Consider the following 19,693-nt stretch of genomic DNA (forward strand, 5'->3'; position numbering starts at 1 on the left):
CTCTAGAGGATGGCTCAGTAGTTGTGGCATAGGGGCTTAGCTGCTCATGACATGTGGAATCTTCCTGGACCAGAGATCGAACCCATGTCCTCTGCATTGGCAGGCAGATTCTTAACCACTGGACCACCAGGGAAGTCCCCACTATTGAAGTGATCTTGCTCTATCTCTTCTGTATGTGAGTGACGCACTGTTCCACCCAGTGCTTGACTACATTGTTGTCCTTGGCAACTCTGATACCAACATGCAATGGGCAGAAGTGCTTAGACTTCTATTCCTGGTGGTCAGCACTGTGATGATCTTAGCTCTTCCTGCATGTAGATGGAATGCTCCCCTGACACTGTTCATCAGTGCATGATGTTCTGCTTGACATCTTTCAAAACCAGGAGATATCACACTTATCCATTACATTGATGACATTATGCAGATTGGACTTAGTGAGCAAGAAGGAGCAACTATTGCAGCCATTGGTTTTGTTTTGTTTGTCGCATCACGCAACTTATGAGATCTTAGTTCCCCAACCAGGGGATTGGACCTGTGCCCTCAGCAATTAAAGTGCAAAATCCTAAGCATTGGAACACCAGTGAATTTCCCAGACGTTGTATTTTTTTTTCAATTTTTTTTTTTTTTTTGGCTGCACTAGGTCTGTGTTGCAGTACAGAGGCTGTTACGAGAGGGCTTCTCTAGTTTTGGGGTGTGGGCTTAGTTGCCCAGAAGTGATCGGAATTTCAATTCCCCAACCAGGGACTGAACATGTACCCTGAATTGGAAGGCAGATTCTCAACCACTGAACCACCAGGGAAGTCCCCAGACATTGGTTTTTATTGGTGAAACATTTGTGTGTCAGAGAATGGGAAATAAACCCAGCTAAAGTCCAGGGCCTGTCAGTGAAATTTCAAAGGTACAGTGGTGTGGGGCACATGGAGATATCCCTTCTGAAGTGAAGGACAACTTGTGGCTTCTGGCCCCTCCCACAATCAACAGAGGAGTACAACACCTTAACGGGCCGCCTCAGGTTTTGGAAGCAGCATATTCCTCATTTGGGAGTGTTATATTGGCCTGATCACCAAGTGACTTGAAAAGCTGTAAGCTTTGAGTGGGACCAGGACAAGAGAAGGCTTTGCAACAGGTCAAGCTGCTGCACAAGCTCTGCTGCTGTGCCGTGTGGGCCACACAATCCAGTGGATGCAATGGTGCTGAAGCGGGAGTGGCAGACTGGGGTGCTGTTTGAAGTATTTGGCAGCCTCAAGAGGTGACTTGCCACACAGGCCCTTAGAATACTGGAGCCAAGTCCTGTCATCCTCCACAGATGACTACTCCTCTTTTTTATTTAAAAAAAATTGTTTGTTTATGGCTGTGCTGGGTCTTCTTGCTGAGTGGGCTTTTCTCCAGTTGTGGTGAGAGGGGGCTACTCTTTGTTGCATTGTACAGGCTTCTCATTATGGTGGCTTCTCTTGTGGTGGATCACAGGCTCTAGGGTGCATGGTCTTCAGTAACTGCAGAGTGTGGGCTCAGTGGCTGAAGTTCCTGGGCTCTAGAGCACAGGCTCAATAGTTGTGATGCACGAGCTTAGTTGCTCCTCAGCATGTAGGATCTTCCCAGACCAGAGATCAAACCCCTGTCGCCTGCATTGGCAGATGGATTCTTTACCACTGAGCCACCACAGAAGCCCCTCCTCCTCTTTTGAGAAACAGCTCTTGGCTGCTACTGGGTCTTAGTAGAGACTGAATGCTTAACCATGGGCCTCCAAATCACTATGTGACCTGAGCTGCCCATCATGAACTGACCCACCAAGCCATAAAGTTGGGTGTGCAAAGCTGCACTCCATCATCAAATTCAGTTCAGTTCAGTTGCTCAGTCATGTCCGACTCTTCGAGACCCCATGAACCACAGCACACCAGGCCTCCCTGTTCATCACCAACTCCCGGAGTTTACTCAAACTCATGTCCATTAAGTCGGTGATGCCATCCAACCATCTCATCCTCTGTCATCCCCTTCTCCTGCCCTCAATCTTTCCCAGTATCAGGGTCTTTTCAAATGAGTCACCTCTTCACATGAGATGTCCAAAGTATTGGAGTTTCAGCTTCAACATCAGTCCTTCCAATGAACACCCAGGACTAATCTCCTTTAGGATGGACTGGTTGGATCTCCTTGCAGTCCAAGAGACTCTCAAGAGTCTTCTCCAACACCACAGTTCAAAAGCATCAATTCTTCTGTACTTAGTTTTCTTTACAGTCCAACTCTCACATCCATACATGACTACTGGAAAAACCATAGCCTTGACTAGACGGACCTTTGTTGACAAATTAATGTCTCTGCTTTTTAATATGCTGTCTAGATTGGTCATAACTTTCCTTCCAAATTAAGGTGGGGCTTCCCTGGTGGCTCAGAGGTTAAAGCATCTGCCTCCAATGCGGGAGACCCGGGTTCGATCCCTGGGTCAGGAAGATCCCCTGGAGAAGGAAATGGTAACCCACTCCAGCATTCTTGCCTGGAGAATCCCATGGACAGAGAAGCCTGGTGGGCTACAGTCCATGGGGTCGCAAAGAGTCGGACACGACTGAGCGACTTCACTTTCACTTTTACTAAAAGAGATCAGGCCTGAATAGACCCTGAAGGTACAAGTAAGTTACATGGAGAAATGGTCCAGATTCTCACAGCTCCACAAATTTGTCTCTTCTAGCCTCCACCCATAGCCTTAGAGGGAGTTCCCTATGATCAGCTGATGGAAGAAGAGAAGACTCAGGTCTGGTTTACAGATAATTCTGTGCAATATGCAGGCACCACCCACAAGTGAACAGCTGCAATACTGTAGCCCCTTTGAGGGACATCCTGAAGGGCACTGCAAAGGGGAGTGGTCCCTGTGGGCAGAACGTCGCACAGGGCACCTGGTCGTTCACTTTGTTTGAAAGGAGAAATGATCAGACATGTGACTGTATATCAACTCCTAGGCTGTGGCCAATGGCTTGGCTGAATCGTCAGGGACTTGGATGGAACGTGATTGGAAAATTTGTAACACGGAAACTTGAGGAAGATCTATGGGATAGAACTCTCCGAATGGACAAAAAATATGAAGGTATTTGTGTTCCAAGGAAAAGATCACAAAGAGTGATCTCAGTAGAGGAGGATTTTAATAATCAAGTGGATAGGATGACCTGTTATGTGAATACCAGTCAGTCTGTTTTCCCAGCCACCCATGTCATTGCACAACGGGCCCATGAACAAAGTAGCCATTGTAGCCATGACAGGTTATGCATGGACTCAGCTACATGGCTTTTCACTTACCAAGGCCAACCTGGCTAAGGCAATCACAGAGTGCCCAATCTGGCAACAGCAGAGACCAACACTGGGCCCCCTGCATGGTACCATTCCTGCGTGAACAGTTGATTACATTTGACCACTTCCATCATGGAAGGGGCAGTGTTTTATTCTTAATAGAATAAATATTTACTCTGGATATACATTTGCCTTCTCTGCATGCAAGTCTTCTGCCCAAACTACCATTCTGTGGATTTACAGAAGGATTTCTTTGGAAGGAATGATGCTAAAGCTGAAACTCCAGTACTTTGGCCACCTCATGCGAAGAGTTGACTCATTGGAGAAGACTCTGATGCTGGGAGGGATTGGGGGCAGGAGGAGAAGGGGACGACAGAGGATGAGATGGCTGGATGGCATCGCTGACTCGATGGATGTGAGTCTGAGTGAACTCCGGGAGTTGGTGATGGACAGGGAGGCCTGGCGTGCTGTGATTCATGGGGTTGCAAAGAGTCGGACACGACTGAGCGACTGATCTGATCTGAATCCACCATCATGGTATTACACACAACATTGCTTTTGATCATGGAAGCTACTTATCAGCAAATGAAGTGTGTCAATGGCCCCATGCTCGTGGGATTCACTGGTTTTACCATGTTGCCTGCTATCCTGAAGCTACTGGTTTGATCAAATGGTGGAAAGGCCTTTTGAAGACTCTGTTACAGTACCAGCAACAGTGGCAATCCAGGCAGGACTACTAACAGCCCAGACCCTTCAGGAATGAGTTTGGGTCACCCCACCAGGTAAAGAGCCATGACTAGCTGAGGTGCTTGCTGAAGGCAGAAAGAATACAATATGAGTAGTGGGAGAAGGCAGTTATAAATTCCCAGTACAACAACATGACCAGTTATAGAAATGTGATTTCTGTAATTGCAGAACTACAATTTTTATATTTCCTCATTTTGTTATGAATGTGTGTGTATAAAAATAAAATCGTTTTTCCCCTTTCTTATTCCCTATCATGTAACATAAGATGTATTGACTTTATATTATAATATTTAAGTATCATGACCTTGTCATTGGCTTTATTTGGAGATTAGGTATGGTTTAAGAAGATGTGTATTAACAAGAGGTGGACCTGTGATTGTAAAATTTATGTGCCAACTTTACTGAGCCAGAGTGTCCAGACACTTGGTCAAATATTATTCTGAGTAAGTCTGTGAAGGTTTTTCTTCATGAGATTAACATTTGAATCAGTAGACTGAGTAAAGCAGGTTGCTCTCCCTTATGTAGGTGAGTCTTATCCAATCAGTTGAAGGTCTGAGTAGAAAAAAAGGGCTGAGTAAGAGGGAACTCTTCTGCCTGACTGCTTGGTTGGGACATTGGTCCTTCTGGCCTCTAGACTCAGATTGAAACATCAAATGGATGAAGATAGATATTCTATATCTTAAATATTTATATTTTAAATATTATCTATTATATACTTAAAATATTGGCTCTGTTTCTCTGAAAAACCCCAATCCAGGTATTATATCTTCTATTTAAAACAACTCTATTGAGGCACATTTTGCATATCATAATTCACCCTTTTCAAGCATATAACCCAATGATGCTTTTATCCCAGATTCATCAAGTTCTCCAGCATAAATCAGTTTTAGAACACTTTGATCAACCCAATATGATCTCTCATATACATTTAATGTTAATCTCCCTCACCCCCTACCCCTAATAATTTGTAGTCTACTTTCCATCTTCATAGCTTTTCCTTTTCTGGATAGTTTACATAAATGGAAATTTATGTGACCTCTTTTATCTGGCTTCTTTGAGTATGCTTTTCTGGTTTATCCACATTGTAGCATGCATGCATAGTCTGTTCCTTTTTTATTGTTGAATAGTATTTCACTGTATGGAGAGAGCATATTTTGTCCATCATTCACTTGTTTTTGGAATTTAGGTTGTTTTCAATCGGGCTATTATGAACTGGACATGGAACAACAGACTGGTTCCAAATAGGAGAAGGAGTATGTCAAGGCTGTATATTGTCACCCTGCTTATTTAACTTCTATGCAGAGTACATCATTATAAACGCTGAGCTGGAGGAAGCACAGGCTGGAATCAAGATTGCCAGGAGAAATATCAATAACCTCAGATATGCAGATGACACCACCCTTATGGCAGAAAGTGAAGAGGAACTAAAAAACCTCTTGATGAAAGTGAAAGAGGAGAGTGAAAATGTTGGCTTAAAGCTCAACATTCAGAAAACGAAGATCATGGCATCTGGTCTCATCACTTCATGGGAAATAGATGTGGAAACAGTGTCAAACTTTATTTTTAGGGGCTCCAAAATCACTGTAGATGGTGATTGCAGTCATGAAATTAAAGATGCTTACTCCTTGGAAGGAAAGTTATGACCAACCTAGACAGTATATTAAAAAGCAGAGATATTACTTTGCCCACAAAGGTTAGTCTAGTCAAGGCTATGGTTTTTCCTGTGGTCATGTATGGATGTGAGAGTTGGACTGTAAAGAAAACCAAGTACAGAAGAATTGATGCTTTTGAACTGTGGTGTTGGAGAAGACTCTTGAGAGTCCCTTGGACTGCAAGGAGATGCAACCAGTCCATCCTAAAGGAGATCAGTCCTGGGTGTTCATTAGAAGGACTGATGCTGAGGCTGAAACTCCAATACTTTGGCCACCTCATGCGAAGAGTTGACTCATTGGAAAAGACCCTGATGCTGGGAGGGATTGGGGGCAGGAGGAAAAGGGGACGACAGAGGATGAGATGGCTGGATGGCATCACCGACTCGATGCACATGAGTTTGGGTGAACTCCGGGAGTTGGTAATGGACAGGGAGGCCTGGCGTGCTGCGATTCATGGGTTGCAAAGAGTCGGACACCACTGAGTGACTGAACTGAACTCTTTATGACTAAAGCCACTAAGAACATTCCTGTGACAGTCGTTATATGGATACACTCTCACTTCTCTTAGATTGATATCTAAACGTGAAATTACTGGATCACAAGGTAAATTTATGTTTAACATTTTAAGAAACTGCCAAACTGCCAAAATGGCTCTACCATTTTACCTTTGCCACCAACAGTTTGTGAAGATTCCTGTTTCTCCATATCTCTCAAAAGTTAGTTATTACATATATTTTAACATATGGCCATTACTGAAAAATAATACCCCCAAAAGATTTTTAGAATATTCATTGAGGAGGAAACGACCCTCTCTCAGAAACTGACTGAGGTCCTCCAGCGAGCAGAGGGCGCTCCAAGACGGGGCGCCTTCTCTTAGCTGCTACAGCGCCATCTTAGTGAGATCTCCGTTGCTAGGAGACGGAGAAGCGTCCTTTGGCTTGGGAACCCTGCCACACCGCTCTCCCAAGTTTTCTCTAGCCTGAGGTCTGAGATCTAAGGTCACATTCCCTTGCAGGGGCAGTCCCAGAAGGCTCTTTTCTGGGGACGTTTTCCTCCTACCCTTTTAATGCTGGCCGTGGCAGGTGGAGGATCCTCGTCTAGATTCAGCTATGTCTAAGAAAGGGAAAAAAGCCAAGGTGCCGTTGTCGGATGAGGAGCAGCTGCTTCTGTTTCAGCAGAAGTTGCTGGCAGAGGAGGAGATGGCCAAGAAGAAAGAGAGGCTCCTGAACCAGTTCTTGAAGGTGATGGGTTTTTGCATTACTCTCTGCCCAACCCCACCCACCCCCTGCCCTGGTCCTGTCGCCTTGACCCTGTCTTTGTGGCAGCCTCATTTTCATGGTAGCCTCCCCTCCCCCTGGAAATCTTAAGACCCAGATAGACTTAGATTTCAGCAATATTGTATGGGGGAAGGAGCAGTTCTCTGTGAAGCATGGAGGTAGGGAGATGGCATAGAGCTGGACAATCACTACTGAGCCCCAGAACTGGGATAGTAGGTGCTATCATCTGTCTGAGCCATCTGAAAGTCTGATATTCTCCCTCGAGATGAGCCATTACAAACAATGTCCTGCTCTGATGCCTCCATCCAGAAGGAAACTCACCATAGCCCTCCCTAAAATGCCACTGGGCAGATCCTGTCTTACTTAAGACCCTCCCAAAACAAGAGTAAAAACTCCTGAATGTTAGCCATCGGGTCCCTCAGAAAAGACAAAGGGTAAGATGTTAGTTGACAAACTAAGTTTGATCTTGTTTGTTGTACTGTATCAGGGCTTTTAGCCCTGACCTCTGGAGTTGTTGTTGTTGTTCAGTGGCTAAGTCATATCTGATTCTTTGCAACCCCATGGACTGTAGCACTCCAGGCTCCTGTGTCCTCTATTATCTCCCAGAGTTTGCTCAAATTCATTTGTCCATTGAATCAGTGATGCTATCTAACCATCTCACCGTTTGACCTCTGGTGTGTATGTGGGGTGGGATATATTTATTCCTTCCCACAGGACAAGCTGGCCAAGGAGGAGCACAACAGTGCTCTGAACCTTAATAAGATTAACACACAGTGGAGAACGGTCCTTCGGGAAATCAAGACAAGAGAGCTTCATAAGGACATTGAGATCCTCAGCCAAACATTTGAACGAGTGGTGGACTGCAAGGACAGTGTCATCAAGGCAAGCTCTCTTCCCAAAGAAACCCTTGATTATGACTGCCTTTGATCTCTTAATAGAATGGGCCTAGTGAATTAATTCATGTTAAAGCGCTCCCAAGACACATGCTGTGATGCTGCTAGGCTATCGTTCATTTCACTGAAGTGAAAAATAGAATACTGAGCTGTCATCCCTCCCCTTCTGTTAGAGGAGCCATTCTCCTTGATCATCTACTGCCTCAAACCAGTACTATACAGTATTAGAGTTGAAAGGCAGAGTAGACATCACCCAATGACTTGAACTTAGTCCTAAACTTTCATTTCAATGTGAGAAGGCTTAGTTCCAGAGAGAAGCAGTTTGCCCAAGGTCACACAGCTAGTCAGTGAGAGAGCTGTGACTATAGAATGGATTTCTTGATTCCCACTCCAGTGCTTTATGCAACCAATTCCATGTGGCCTCTTGGATTCAACTTCAGTGGCCCTGGATGAGGTTGTGAAGATCTCCATCCGTAAGAGCGGTTCTGGATCTCTAACCAATTCAATCAGCTAACTTTATGCCCTTGGGAGGTTCTTGAGTTGAGTACATACCATCTTTTTCTGCAAGGGATTTTTTTCTCTTGAATGTCAAGTCCCTATATTTAGGATCCCTCAATATCTGTTCGTGTTTGTTGCACTGTTCTTACAACTGAACTCATGAGTTCCTCCTCTCTCCAGTCCCCTTTCCCATACTCCACAATCTGGTCTTCCTCATACTCTCTGTTTGGGTGGCTGGTGCCATTCACCATCACCCAACCCGGGAATCTGGGAATCATTCTAGCTTTGGCCTCCATCCCTGACTTCTGGTACTAAGTCTTATGTAAGTCTTCTGCTTGAATAAGTCACACCCTGCTCTTTCCCACTATCCTGCAGTAGTTGAGACCTGGGTATTATCTCTATTGCAATAACTTCTTATCTTCCAGTGTTTGATTGTCTACACAATGACCAGGATTATCTTTCTGAAACAAAAATCTGTTCCTGTTACTCCACTGTGTAAATCTCCGTAGTGGCTCCATAAATAATGGCTCCCTTCCTCCACAGAAGGAACAGCAAAGCCTTTCATGATCTGGCCTCTACCTGTACCTTTCATAGAGCCAGCCTTCTTTCCTGTGGCTTTGCACATGCTGTTCCCTCTGTCTGGAATTCTCTTTTCCTTATCTCCTCATTTTTCCTGGCAAATTCTTACTCCTCCTCCAAGAGTGACACAAATGACATCTCTACTATGAAGCCTTCCCCAGTGCACTCTGTCTTTTCTATCCCCTTATCACTGGGGAATCATCAACCTCATAGCATTTTCCATGTTGTGCTGTAACATTTTTTCAAATTTTATAAAATGGGAATTTAATCTGCACCTGTTTTTTTGTTTTCTCAGAATTTATTTGTAATTTTCTGTTTATATAACCTTTTCTACTGCAAGACTTCAGACTCCTTTGGAGACAGTGAAAGTCTTTTCATCTCTGAATCCTCAGTATCCAGCACAGTGCTGGTACAGAGCAGATTTAGTACACCTTAGCTGAGTGAGTGAATAGTCTCCGATTATCAGCACCTATTTCATAAGATCTTATCCATACTAAAGTCGCTCAGTCATGTCTGACTCTTTGCGACCCCACGAAATTCTTTGCAACTCCCTGACGGGGCTGTAGCCCGCCAGGCCCCGCTGTCCATGGTATTCTCTAGGCAAGAATAGTGGAATGGGTTGCCATTCTCTACTCCAGGGGATCTTCCCAACCCAGGGATTGAACCTGGGTCTCCTGCATCAGAGGCAGATTCTTTATTGTCTGAGCTACCAGGGAAGCCCCATACTAAACATATAAGTAAAAGCTAGCAATGTGGTAGTTTACAGTGAGTGGATCATCTGGACATTTCGTAAAGGCTTTTTTGCTTTATTCATTTTAATTTGTTTTGCTTTTTTGAATAAGTAGTTCACCCACATTATTCAAAATTCAAAAGATAAAAAAGTTATGTACAGAAAAGTTCCCTCCCACTGGTGCCTTTCAACCACCCAGTGCCCCTCCTGGTAATTTTTGTTGCATGAATAAAGCTTTTTTTTACACAGATGGTAGTATTACATAGTGTTCTGCCTCTTGCCTTTTTCATTTAATAATATATCCTGGGGACTATTCCACATTAGCCCATGCTTCTCATTGTGTTTTACAACTGCATAGTATTCTGTATTGTGGTTTAACATGTTACTTTGTCCTCAGTATTTCCTGTGTTTTGGTAATTCCAACTAGAAGCTTGCAGGTGCTGTGTTCTTTCATAGAAGCTATTGATTAATTCATTGTGGGTTGCAAAATGCTGATTTTCTTTTTTTTAATGCTGATTTTCTAATAGTATCATTCTTTTTTCATTTATTAGTTCAAATACTTCTATAAAGAGATACTTACTATCATTTACCATTCAGTTACCCAGAGGTATAATTTATATAAAAAATGCCTGACTCTTTCTCTTCCCTTTTATAAACCAGTTTTTTTTTTAAAAAATTGGCATCCTCTAATGGGAATTGATTTTTTTTTAAGTATCCTGATAAACTCATAATCAAACACATTTGATATTTTTTAACCCATTGCCATTCTTATCCTTATTGATGTTCACACTGTTGCTTTTTTTTTTTTTTTTTTGCCAGTGGATGTCTTCTCATTATCTATTATAGCTACATCACAAATCACCTTAAATTAGCGACTTACAACAACAATTTATTTCACTCTCTCTCCGGGTTCTATAGGTTGACTTAGCTTAGTAGGGAGGTTCTCGCCTGGCACCTCTCACACGGTTTTCAGTGAGATGACACTTGGGGGCTTGACTGAGCTGCATGTGTAAGGTGACTGGCATTGATTCTGACTGTCCACTGGGATCTCAGCGGGGCTGTTGACTGGAATGAATGCTTTCACAGGGCCCCTCCACCGGCACTAGCTTCTTACATTCCAAAGCGGGACAACCCGAGATCCCAGAGCCAAAGAATTGGCATTTAGGTACTAGGGAAAATAGGAACTAGCTAGCTGAATACATTTTTTTCTCACCCAGCTGCCATTCAGCCAAAGTGGTAACTCTGTTTCCTACCCAGTCTTTAGCAAAGGACCTGTCGGAAGCCGAGGAGCAGCACGCCCACGCCCTGCGCAGCCACCTGCACAGCATCGACCAGCTCTTGGCCCTGCAGAGATGCCGGCTCAACCTCCTAGAGGAAAATTACAACATGGAGCTAGAGGCCCTAACCAAGGAGTTTGAGACTGAAAGGTGTGGGGGCCTAAGAGGAGCTATGAGGGGGGGGGGGGAGGGTGTTGAGCCCAGGGCCGTATCCAGAGCCTATGTCAAGATGCTACCTGTAAGCAGCCACCCACTTTTAGCAATCAAAATCCTACCCATCTACCTACCTGGAGGATAGCGATAGTATGGGGAAATTAACAAGATGGCACCATTCAGGCCCTCTCGCCCTACCGTCTCATGCCCTCTGCCCCATGTTCTGTAAACAATGATTATGTGATTGCTGAGGTCACTTGTAGCACTGCGGATGCGCATCAGGAGGTACTCGGTTGGTTCCGGACTCCTTTGTGCGGTGTGCCTATATGAGCATCACCTGGAAAAGCCCAGAAGGGTTGTGTGCAGTTGTGTTGTGTTATGTTATGTCTATGGGTGCAGCGTCAGCCAGAAGAGAGGCTGTGTTATGGCTGCCATGCCAGCCAGGAGAGAATAAACCTGGCTACAGTTCCTATAGTGTCTGCGTCTTCTTCCAACCTCTTAGCTCTGGGCTTACCTATCCTGGGTTCAGCGAACAGTGTGGACAGTGTGAACAGCAAGAAAATTGGCATCCGGAACAGGATCAGCAATACAGATGGGAAAGAGACTTTTCACTGCAACATTTTGTACTTTTTTATTTTTTTATCATATGAGTATATTTCCTATTCAAAAATCAAACTAATATTATTCATTTTTTCTGGCCCGGCAAAGGACAGAACCTGCGCTCCTTCTATCCTTCTTCAGTACCTTCTATCCTTCTTCAGTACCTACGAGTTTGTACCATTCGTATAGTTTTATTACATTCTGCTTTGCATTGTCATTATTGGTCCTTATGCTTTATGCCTCAGAGCAGGAACAGTATCTTATCTCCTACAGGAAAACAATTATTGACCAACATGAAAAAGAGATTCACTACCTACAAGATGTCTTCATGGCCATGGAGCAGAACTACATAGATTCTGAATATGAAAGCAAGCTGGAGTTCCAGAGCATGTGGGACGATCTGAAAAACAAGGTACCGAGGGAGAGCAGATGGGCAGGAGGTGGGAAAAAGGGAGAAAAAAGTTCTGAAGGTAGTAGAGCTAGAAGAGATCCCTTTAACCAATACAGTCAATAAAATGCCTGTTGCCACTGTAGGTAGACCCCTGCGGCTTTTTGTAATCTTGTGAAAATTGGTGAGGACGAAAGACCATCTGAAATACCAAGAAAATGCATTTTAGAGCTAACACACATCAAGGAGATCCTCTCACTTCAGCCCTGTGATCTGTAGAAGAAGAAATTAAGGTCCAAAGTGGACTTTAATGACCTGCCAAAGTCAGGCTGCTGATCTGTGATCAAGCCAGGGGGGAAGTCCAGTTCTCCTGCCACTTGGCCTCAAGAGCTTCCACCACCTTGGAGGCTGCCAACTTAGCCAGCCTGCAAACCTGGGTTTGGAGGGTAGAGTGCTTTGTTTTCATTTTGGCCTATAATGTTTCATACAAACTTTTATAAGCTTTCTACATTTAAAAATTGGAAGATTTCACAAGAAAATCCAAAACTGCAACTTCCCCTAAACAATTTAAAGATCTGGTAACAGTGGGCCACATTTTCAAATGGGGACGTTCCCATGGAGCTGAGCAGCTGTGCCCTCACCGCCCCCACCCCCCACCAATGGGGCATTTCCTTCGGGATTCACCACCGGCCCCACATAGCCCATAGCACTTATTTATATCATCTGCCTGGTCTTTGTAGGCATTTTCACTGGCAACCTCTGCACCATGCTGTGCTACAAACAGTTCAAGAGGGGGAGGTGTTGGTGCCAGAGAAAGGGCGCTAATAGGTTAAGTCCAAACACTGGCTATTTGGGGATCACTTCCCAGAATTTAGAAGAGAAGCACTTTCTAAGACTGCAACTGGAGAACATAGTAGAAGATCTGTGGAGAAGGTTCCAGGATGCACTCAAGAATTACACTGATGCTACAGAGGATCGAAAGATTGCCTTCGAGACTCTCAAGGTTAAGGACGAGAAAAGCTCCAGAGAGATTGAAGCACAGATGAAAAAAATACAGAAACTACAGGTTAGTGCAGCTCACCTGGGCGACTCACTGCTTTAACTGCTCCATTATCCCCTGTTCTTCCCGTTTCCCCTGGGCTTCATCACTGTTTGGGGAGAGATGGTATGCTCTGATTTCAGTCCCCAGAGAGTCCTTCTATCTGTTCTACTGAAGACCCTCACGTAGTCAAGTGTTTCCTCTAATCTACCCTGTTCCTCTAGGATTCCATCATTATTTTTAAAGGCAAGATCCTGGTGCACAGCCGTGAGAGTGAAGAACAGAATCAGGACATTCGTGAAGACAAGGAGTTGGTCCTGGTACAACTGCGAAAACTTAAGGCCCAGAGGACTCAGGCCCGGGGAATAGCACAGGAGAACTTAGTCAAACTCACCCTGGAAAGCAGTGCTACCCTCAAGGCCCTGAGGGAGATTGTTGACAAGGTAACAAAGGGAGAGGGTAGCCAGAACAGAACCAGGGAACCTGGCTCCCTGCAGAGTGAAAGGGGCTGGCAAAACAGAGGGCTTCCCCCAGCTTCCTACCTGAGTGCACACTTGGAATACCTATTTTATTTCATGTTCCCTTGCCTTTCACGTATTATTTCATTTATTTAATATTTATTTCTTTTATTTCTGGGCTGCATTGGGTCTTAGTTGTGGCATGCGAGTTTCTCTCTAGTTCTGGCGCACAGGCTCAGTGGTTGCAGGACACGGGCTCTCTAGTTGAGGCACTCGGGCTTAGTTGTTCCACGGTATATGGGATCTTAGTTCCCCAACCAGGGGCGGAACCCATGTCCCCTGCACTGGAAGGCAGATCCTTAGCCACTGGACCACCAGGAAGTCCCTCACCTCTCACCTCTTCAATTTAATGAGTTAATAGTGAATGGGTTTTAGAAGAATATAAAATATCTGAACAGTGCTTGTAAGCCCTTTGTGTTGGATGTATTACTTTTGTATCCCATTTGGCTAAGTAGCTTCCCTGGATTGAAGCAGGGTAACCAACTCCACTATTTCCCCTTCCCAATCCCTTTCCTAATAGAAGGTTTCTGCTTGCTTCCAACAGGGTGAAAAGATTCTTAAACTTGCTGAAATATGTAGGAAATTTGAAACAGAAGAAGAAAAAGTGCTGCCTTTTTATTCATCGGTGTTGACTCCCAAGGAGCAGGAAGAGATAGAGACAATGGACCTAGAGGAGTTTAATGAAGAGCTTGGAAAGGTAAGGTTCCATGGGCCCAAGGCCACCACCTGAGGCTGGGGTGACAGAGCACTGGGCTACACTTGCTGACAGATCCTACCACACACCTTCTCCCTGTAACTCACTCCCAGGTGATAATGGACTACAAAGGGATGGAGAATTTCTGGAAAAGGTACAACAAAGTGAAACTGGAGCAACTGAGCCTTCGGCACAGACGTGCTCAGTTGTTAGAAATCAATGAGAAGCTGCGGGAGATGCTCAGGCAGTACTTGGATGGCATCTCCGTGAGTGATGAAGTGCTGAGCCAGCTCAACCCACTCTTCATCGTCAATCACCGCAGCAACTTACCCCAGCTCCTGCCCATGCCCACAGCCCAGCCAGGTGACAAAAAACCTCCAGCCACTTACAACATCATTGAAGCCGCTCATGTGGTCTCCCACACCCTGTGATACAAGGGGAAAACCTCTTTTCAATTCCCAGAGAATGTTTTGAGAAACCCAAGGACTTTGCTATTAAAAATCACCATGGAGTTTATGAGGTCTCTATATCTTTTCCATGTTGGATTAAACAGTCTACTTAGAGGATATTAGGCATACAGCAGCCCTAGGGAGTAGAGAGGGCTTCCCAGGTGGCACTAGTGGTAAAAAAAAAAAAACACCTGCCAATGCAAGAGACGTAAGAGATGCGGGTTCGATCCCTGGGTTGGGAAGACCACCTGGAGGAGGGTACAGCAACCCACTCCAGTATTCTTGCCTGGAGAATCCCCATGGACAGAGGAGCCTAGGGGCTTACAGTCCATGGGGTCACAAAGAGTCTGCCACGACTGAAGCGACCCGGCACACACAAAGCACAGGGAGTAGAGAGAGTAGCCAGGCAACTTCCCCAACGCTTACTTCTCAGTGAGGTATTGCTCCTCGGTGTCGGGACACCACGGGAGCCAAAACCCATGCTTTCAGTACCCAGAGATCCTATGGTCCTTGGTGTAAGTTAGGATAGGAAGAGGAGGCCAGGAGAACTGATCCAAAGCCTCCGACCACCCCCTGCCAAGCAGAACCCAACTAAGAATGCCTTTTTCCTCAGCCCTTTATCTCATTCCCACTTACATAGGCAGCCGCAGAAAGTATCAGGTGAAGAATGCAAAGTTTTTAAAAAATTGTTTATTATTTCTTTTTGCTCTTGTTTCGTTTCTCTTCCTTGAGCTTCTTTTTGGAGATTTTAGGACTGCTGGCCTTTCTGTATAGATGATACCCAATGAGGCCCAGGAGGGCTGGCACCATGGCCATGCCTACCAGAGGCAAAATGCCCTTCACCAGCTTCTGCCAGTAGTTGGCTCGGATCAGTGCAATCAGTTCCACATCAAAATGCAGCTCTGCATCCGCTGGAGGCAGAGAGGAGGTGAAGGTTAGAATCCCTGTGCACTGTATCCAGGGCTCAGAATCTGAATGCAAATAGGGAGGGCAGACCACACCGCAGCAACATCTGTGAAGTTGGCAAGATTTAAATGTGGGGCTGAGTTCTCTTAATGCAAGAGGCAGAGGAGGGTTATGAGGCTATTGAGTGATAGTCATGTTTACCCCAAATATACAAGTGTGGCTTGTCTTCACTGACAGGTCTTTGACACAACAGGAGAACCTTTGTGAAAAGTACAGGCCGTTCTCCATTTATAAGTTAGAGAACTTCTGTACTATGTATCTCTAAACAGCCACATGGATAGAATCTTTGCAAGGCTGAAATTAATTGGACTTAAACTAGACTTTTTAAAATGTCACCAACCAGTAAGCACACTCACTGTGACTCTTTAAAAAAAGAAAAAAACAGGTGTTTCAACATGGCTAGAGAGGCAGGATGTGGTTTAAGACGTTCGGAATGGAGAAATGAACAGGAGTGAGATGGGGGAGAATGTAAACAAGCAGTGCTGGAGATGAGGAGGCAACAGAGCTTTGGGTAAAAGAATTTCTCTTTAGTCCCCTGACCCTCTGTCTGGGTCTACCTCTAAGCTAGAACTTAGGATAAGAATTTTTATCCCAGTACAACTCATTTTAGCTAATGGAACATTTCTTATAACCAAAAGCAAGAGATCTGCGTCTCGGAAAATCTGTTTAGGCTCAGGCCTTAAAAAATAGGTATTAGCAGTGACCTGTGAGGGCTTGGCTTTTTTTAAGTTTTGGGGTTTTTTTTTTTATGTGGACCATTTTTAAAGTCTTTATTGAATTTGTTACAATATTGCTTCTGTTTTGTTTTGGTTTTTTGGCCCAGAGACATGGAACTCACACCCCCAGCATTGGAAGGGGAAGTGTTAACTAGAACCCCAGGGAGGCCCCCAGGCTTGGCTTTTAAATGTTTTTATTTTATTTTGAATTATTTGACTGTGACCATTTTCACCAGCTCTTCTCTAGTGGAGGCTGAAAGGAACTGTGGAGATGTGGTGAGGAGCCATGCCGGCTGCACAAATGACAGTCTGGAGTTGTAGGGAAAGCACAGGAAAGCAGCCCAGAGCTCTCAGAGAGGTGGCACAGGCAGCAGACTCGTGTGGCTCAAGCAAGGGTTGCCTCCCTAGAAAGTGGCCGGCTGCCAGAGGACAAGCCAGGTGGCTTTAACAGGTTATATGTCTCTAGTGCCTGCTGGTGATCTGAGGAGGAAAAAGGAGGCCCTGCAGAAGGAGGCATCAGCCAGTCCTACACCATTTAGCAAACTGGGTTTCGACCTTCTCAGGCTTCAAAGTGCATAGCTCCTTGTAGCTCCTAGGGACTGTTTCTTTTTTGTTTGTTTGTGGCTTTGCTCTCTGGCATGTGGGATCTTAGTTCCCCGACCAGGGCTCACACCCATGCTCTCTGAGTTGGAAGCACAGAGTCCTAACCTCTGGATCGCCAGGGAAATCCCAGGGACTGGGTATCTCGAGAGCTAGAGAGCCGCCTCATCAGATTACCTGGGATAGATGGTGGAAATCCCCGTTTTCCATAGGCCAGGTGAGAAGGGATGATTACCCTTCGCTTCTCTCTAAGGAAAGGAATGTGAGTCATAGCCAGGGGTAGAACCAGGTGGGCCAACCACCTCAGTCCATCTGAAGTCCCACCAACAAGACCCTCTGAATATTCACACTCAAAACAAGAACTTTCCCACCTGAGCACCAAACAGGTTGACTGGCCAAGGTGTCTCAATTCCACCAACAGAACCCCCAGCCAGAAAAAGCCTGAGGCTTCATCCAGAGCCTCCATGCCCAGAGACCAGGGCCTACCCAGTACGAAGCCAGAGCCCATTCTCCTGCCTCCTCTAGGAGCAGAGACGGCCTCCACCCATGCAGAAGGGGTACACCCAAGCCCACCCCTGCCCAGATACTCACCCCACACACATGTCTAGAAGGCTCTGCTCCAGACCTTGAGGAAGAAGACACAAATGAATAGGAAGCTATCTACATTCCCCAAATCCTGGGAGAGGAAGATCAAATATTCCCCATGACCCTCAGTTGAGCTCCCCACTTCTGAAATCTCTGGCTTCCAATGTGGTATGCGGCAAGAGGAGTACTAGGAGTGGGATTTGAACCTCCGGAGGTGAGTGGTAGAACCCTGGGTGGGGGTGGGGGTTGGGTTGGGGTGGGGTGGGGAGGGCATTTCCAAGGTAGCTGAGAGGTTAAAGAAACTAAGAATGGGCTTAGGTTGGGAAGAAATGGAATGGGAAGTGCAGCTCACGTACCTGGTATCACCTGCTTTTGGCCAAGTTCTATAACCAGAGGGTCTCTGGTCAGAGACGTGTCAAAGATGCGTCCATCTACCAGGCTGCCCTGGGGGTGGGAGGGAGAGCACCTAGAGCGCCCACCTATACCGCTCCCTCCCAGCAGGGTGCGCACACACCTGGCCTCGGCCCGCAACCCCTAGCAGCTGCAGTCTAACGTTCCCTTTCGGGCAGAAAGGAACAGGAAGCCCCAAAAGGGCTGGCACTTCTCGGAGATCCCTCCACCCTTCACTTCACTGCGGAAGAGCAGGGAAGAGGAAAGGGTAGGGAAGAGGTACGCCCCTCCCCCTCGCCACGTGCCGGAGGACCCCAGAGCTGGAGTTACTCCCTGACCGCTTGCCACGTGTCCAAGCCAAAGCTGACGTGTTTCAGCGGGGCGCCGCCCCCGGGGCCCCGCCGCTGCCCCCCAGGCCCCTCACCGAGTAGTGTATGTGAAGCGTGTCTCCAAAGGTAGCAGGCTCAGCACACGGCTCGGGGGGCTCCACCTATGATCGCACTACACGAGTCAGGGAGGTTCCTGCCCCTCGACGCGGCACCCCCAATTCGGTGCTTGCACTCCCTCCTCCCCGCTCCCAGGATCCTTTAGACCCCGACCTTCCCCGCAACCGAGCCCGACCTCCATCCACAGCGCCTGCCCGGGATTCTCCCCTCCTCACCAGAGTCTCCACTTGGAGGGTCCGGACGGGACTTTCGGTTTCGGACCCAGCCTCCGCCTGACACACCGCCCCCCTGAGCAGCAGCAGCAGCAGCAGCAGTCGGAGCGGGAGAAGTGAGGGGCGCAGAGTCATAACTGGGTGCGGGCAAGGCTCTGGGCACGCAAGACAAGCCGCTGGATGACAGGGGCTGGGACCGCAGTTCCTTCGGCGCCCAGGCCAGACTGGATGGGACGGGGCGGGTCGCGACGCGCCAGCTCCTCCTCCCGCAGCCCTTCCTCCACCTAGTCCCCACCTCCTGCAGGGAGGAGGCCACGGGAGCTCTCCCGGCCCTCTGAGATCCCGAGGGTGAGACTCCGACCTGTCGGTTAGCCGTTCGTTGGGTCCCACAGCGAGGGGCTGAGTCACATCGTAGCATACATTTTCGATTACCTATTGTGTTCCAGACACTTGTCTGTAATCCTCAAAACCACCTTGAAAGGTAGACATAATTGTTTCTATTTCACAGATGAGGAACTGAGTGTTCGGGTTAAGTAACTTTAACTTACTCAAGTTAAACTAGCTAGTTTAGCTTAACTAACTAGGTTAAACTAATTTAACTAGCTAGGTGGTGACAGAGGCAGGATTCAACCCTAGGACTACCTGAGTCTAGTCCAGTCCCCTCGCTCCCTGCTCTTTCCTCTTAAGTCTCCTCACACCTATCTTGGCAGGATCTGACTGGCTCACCCCAGCCCAGCAGTTGTCAAAGATGGCAGCCCTCTCCCACATCCAGCCTTTCAGCTTGCATTCCTGGAGGTCATATACCCAAAAGGAGGCAGGGTGCTGTCCCATAACCCCACCCTTAGGGACGTTAGATGAAAAGAGCACTGGGCTGTTTACGGTAAGGAGGGGGTGCATCCCTGGTCTTTTCCTCTGAGAGTACCATTTATTTCCTTTTTCAACAAACCTGTCAAAAGGGCAGCTACATACACCCCTTTTGTTTGTGCAAGGACTTCAGTTTTTAGGAGTTTT

The 19,693-nt window shown here is 46.4% G+C and overlaps 2 protein-coding genes across 3 annotated transcripts; one reads left to right on the top strand and one right to left on the bottom strand.

The window, feature by feature from the left end:
* Nucleotides 1–6,582: 6,582 nt before the first annotated feature.
* Nucleotides 6,583–14,834, top strand: CCDC65 (coiled-coil domain containing 65). The gene is made up of 8 exons (XM_027542725.1): nt 6,583–6,913; nt 7,664–7,831; nt 10,907–11,076; nt 11,953–12,091; nt 12,936–13,133; nt 13,331–13,549; nt 14,169–14,321; nt 14,432–14,834. The coding sequence occupies exons 1-8, from the start codon at nt 6,782–6,784 to the stop codon at nt 14,747–14,749; spliced, it is 1,497 nt and encodes a 498-aa protein (XP_027398526.1). The 5' UTR covers nt 6,583–6,781; the 3' UTR covers nt 14,750–14,834.
* A 605-nt stretch (nt 14,835–15,439) lies between these two features.
* Nucleotides 15,440–18,935, bottom strand: FKBP11 (FKBP prolyl isomerase 11). Of its 2 annotated transcripts, XM_027542726.1 has the most exons (6): nt 18,686–18,933; nt 18,449–18,514; nt 17,991–18,078; nt 17,641–17,674; nt 17,227–17,297; nt 15,440–15,678 (listed from the first exon to the last, which is right to left on the bottom strand). In XM_027542726.1, the coding sequence occupies exons 1-6, from the start codon at nt 18,815–18,817 to the stop codon at nt 15,461–15,463; spliced, it is 609 nt and encodes a 202-aa protein (XP_027398527.1). In that variant the 5' UTR covers nt 18,818–18,933; the 3' UTR covers nt 15,440–15,460. The 2 variants fall into 2 exon arrangements, with proteins under 2 accessions (XP_027398527.1, XP_027398528.1); XM_027542727.1 differs by lacking the exon at nt 18,449–18,514 and having other exon boundaries at nt 18,686–18,935.
* Nucleotides 18,936–19,693: the final 758 nt, after the last annotated feature.

The sequence above is a fragment of the Bos indicus x Bos taurus genome, chromosome 5 (genome assembly GCF_003369695.1).
Source record: "Bos indicus x Bos taurus breed Angus x Brahman F1 hybrid chromosome 5, Bos_hybrid_MaternalHap_v2.0, whole genome shotgun sequence".
NCBI classification, from domain to species: Eukaryota; Metazoa; Chordata; class Mammalia; order Artiodactyla; family Bovidae; genus Bos; species Bos indicus x Bos taurus.

Bases quoted from the DNA above. Each gene is read 5' to 3' on its own strand.
- CCDC65 (XM_027542725.1), top strand. From the start codon at position 6,782: ATGTCTAAGAAAGGGAAAAAAGCCAAGGTGCCGTTGTCGGATGAGGAG. The intron at 7,832-10,906 runs GCAAGCTCTCTT...TTTCCTACCCAG, and splicing joins GCAAGGACAGTGTCATCAAG to TCTTTAGCAAAGGACCTGTC. The intron at 14,322-14,431 runs GTAAGGTTCCAT...ACTCACTCCCAG, and splicing joins TTAATGAAGAGCTTGGAAAG to GTGATAATGGACTACAAAGG.
- FKBP11 (XM_027542726.1), bottom strand. From the start codon at position 18,817: ATGACTCTGCGCCCCTCACTTCTCCCGCTCCGACTGCTGCTGCTGCTG. The intron at 18,079-18,448 runs GTGAGGGGCCTG...TCCCACCCCCAG, and splicing joins CGCTTCACATACACTACTCG to GGCAGCCTGGTAGATGGACG. The intron at 17,298-17,640 runs GTGAGTATCTGG...TCCTTTCCTTAG, and splicing joins CTTCTAGACATGTGTGTGGG to AGAGAAGCGAAGGGTAATCA.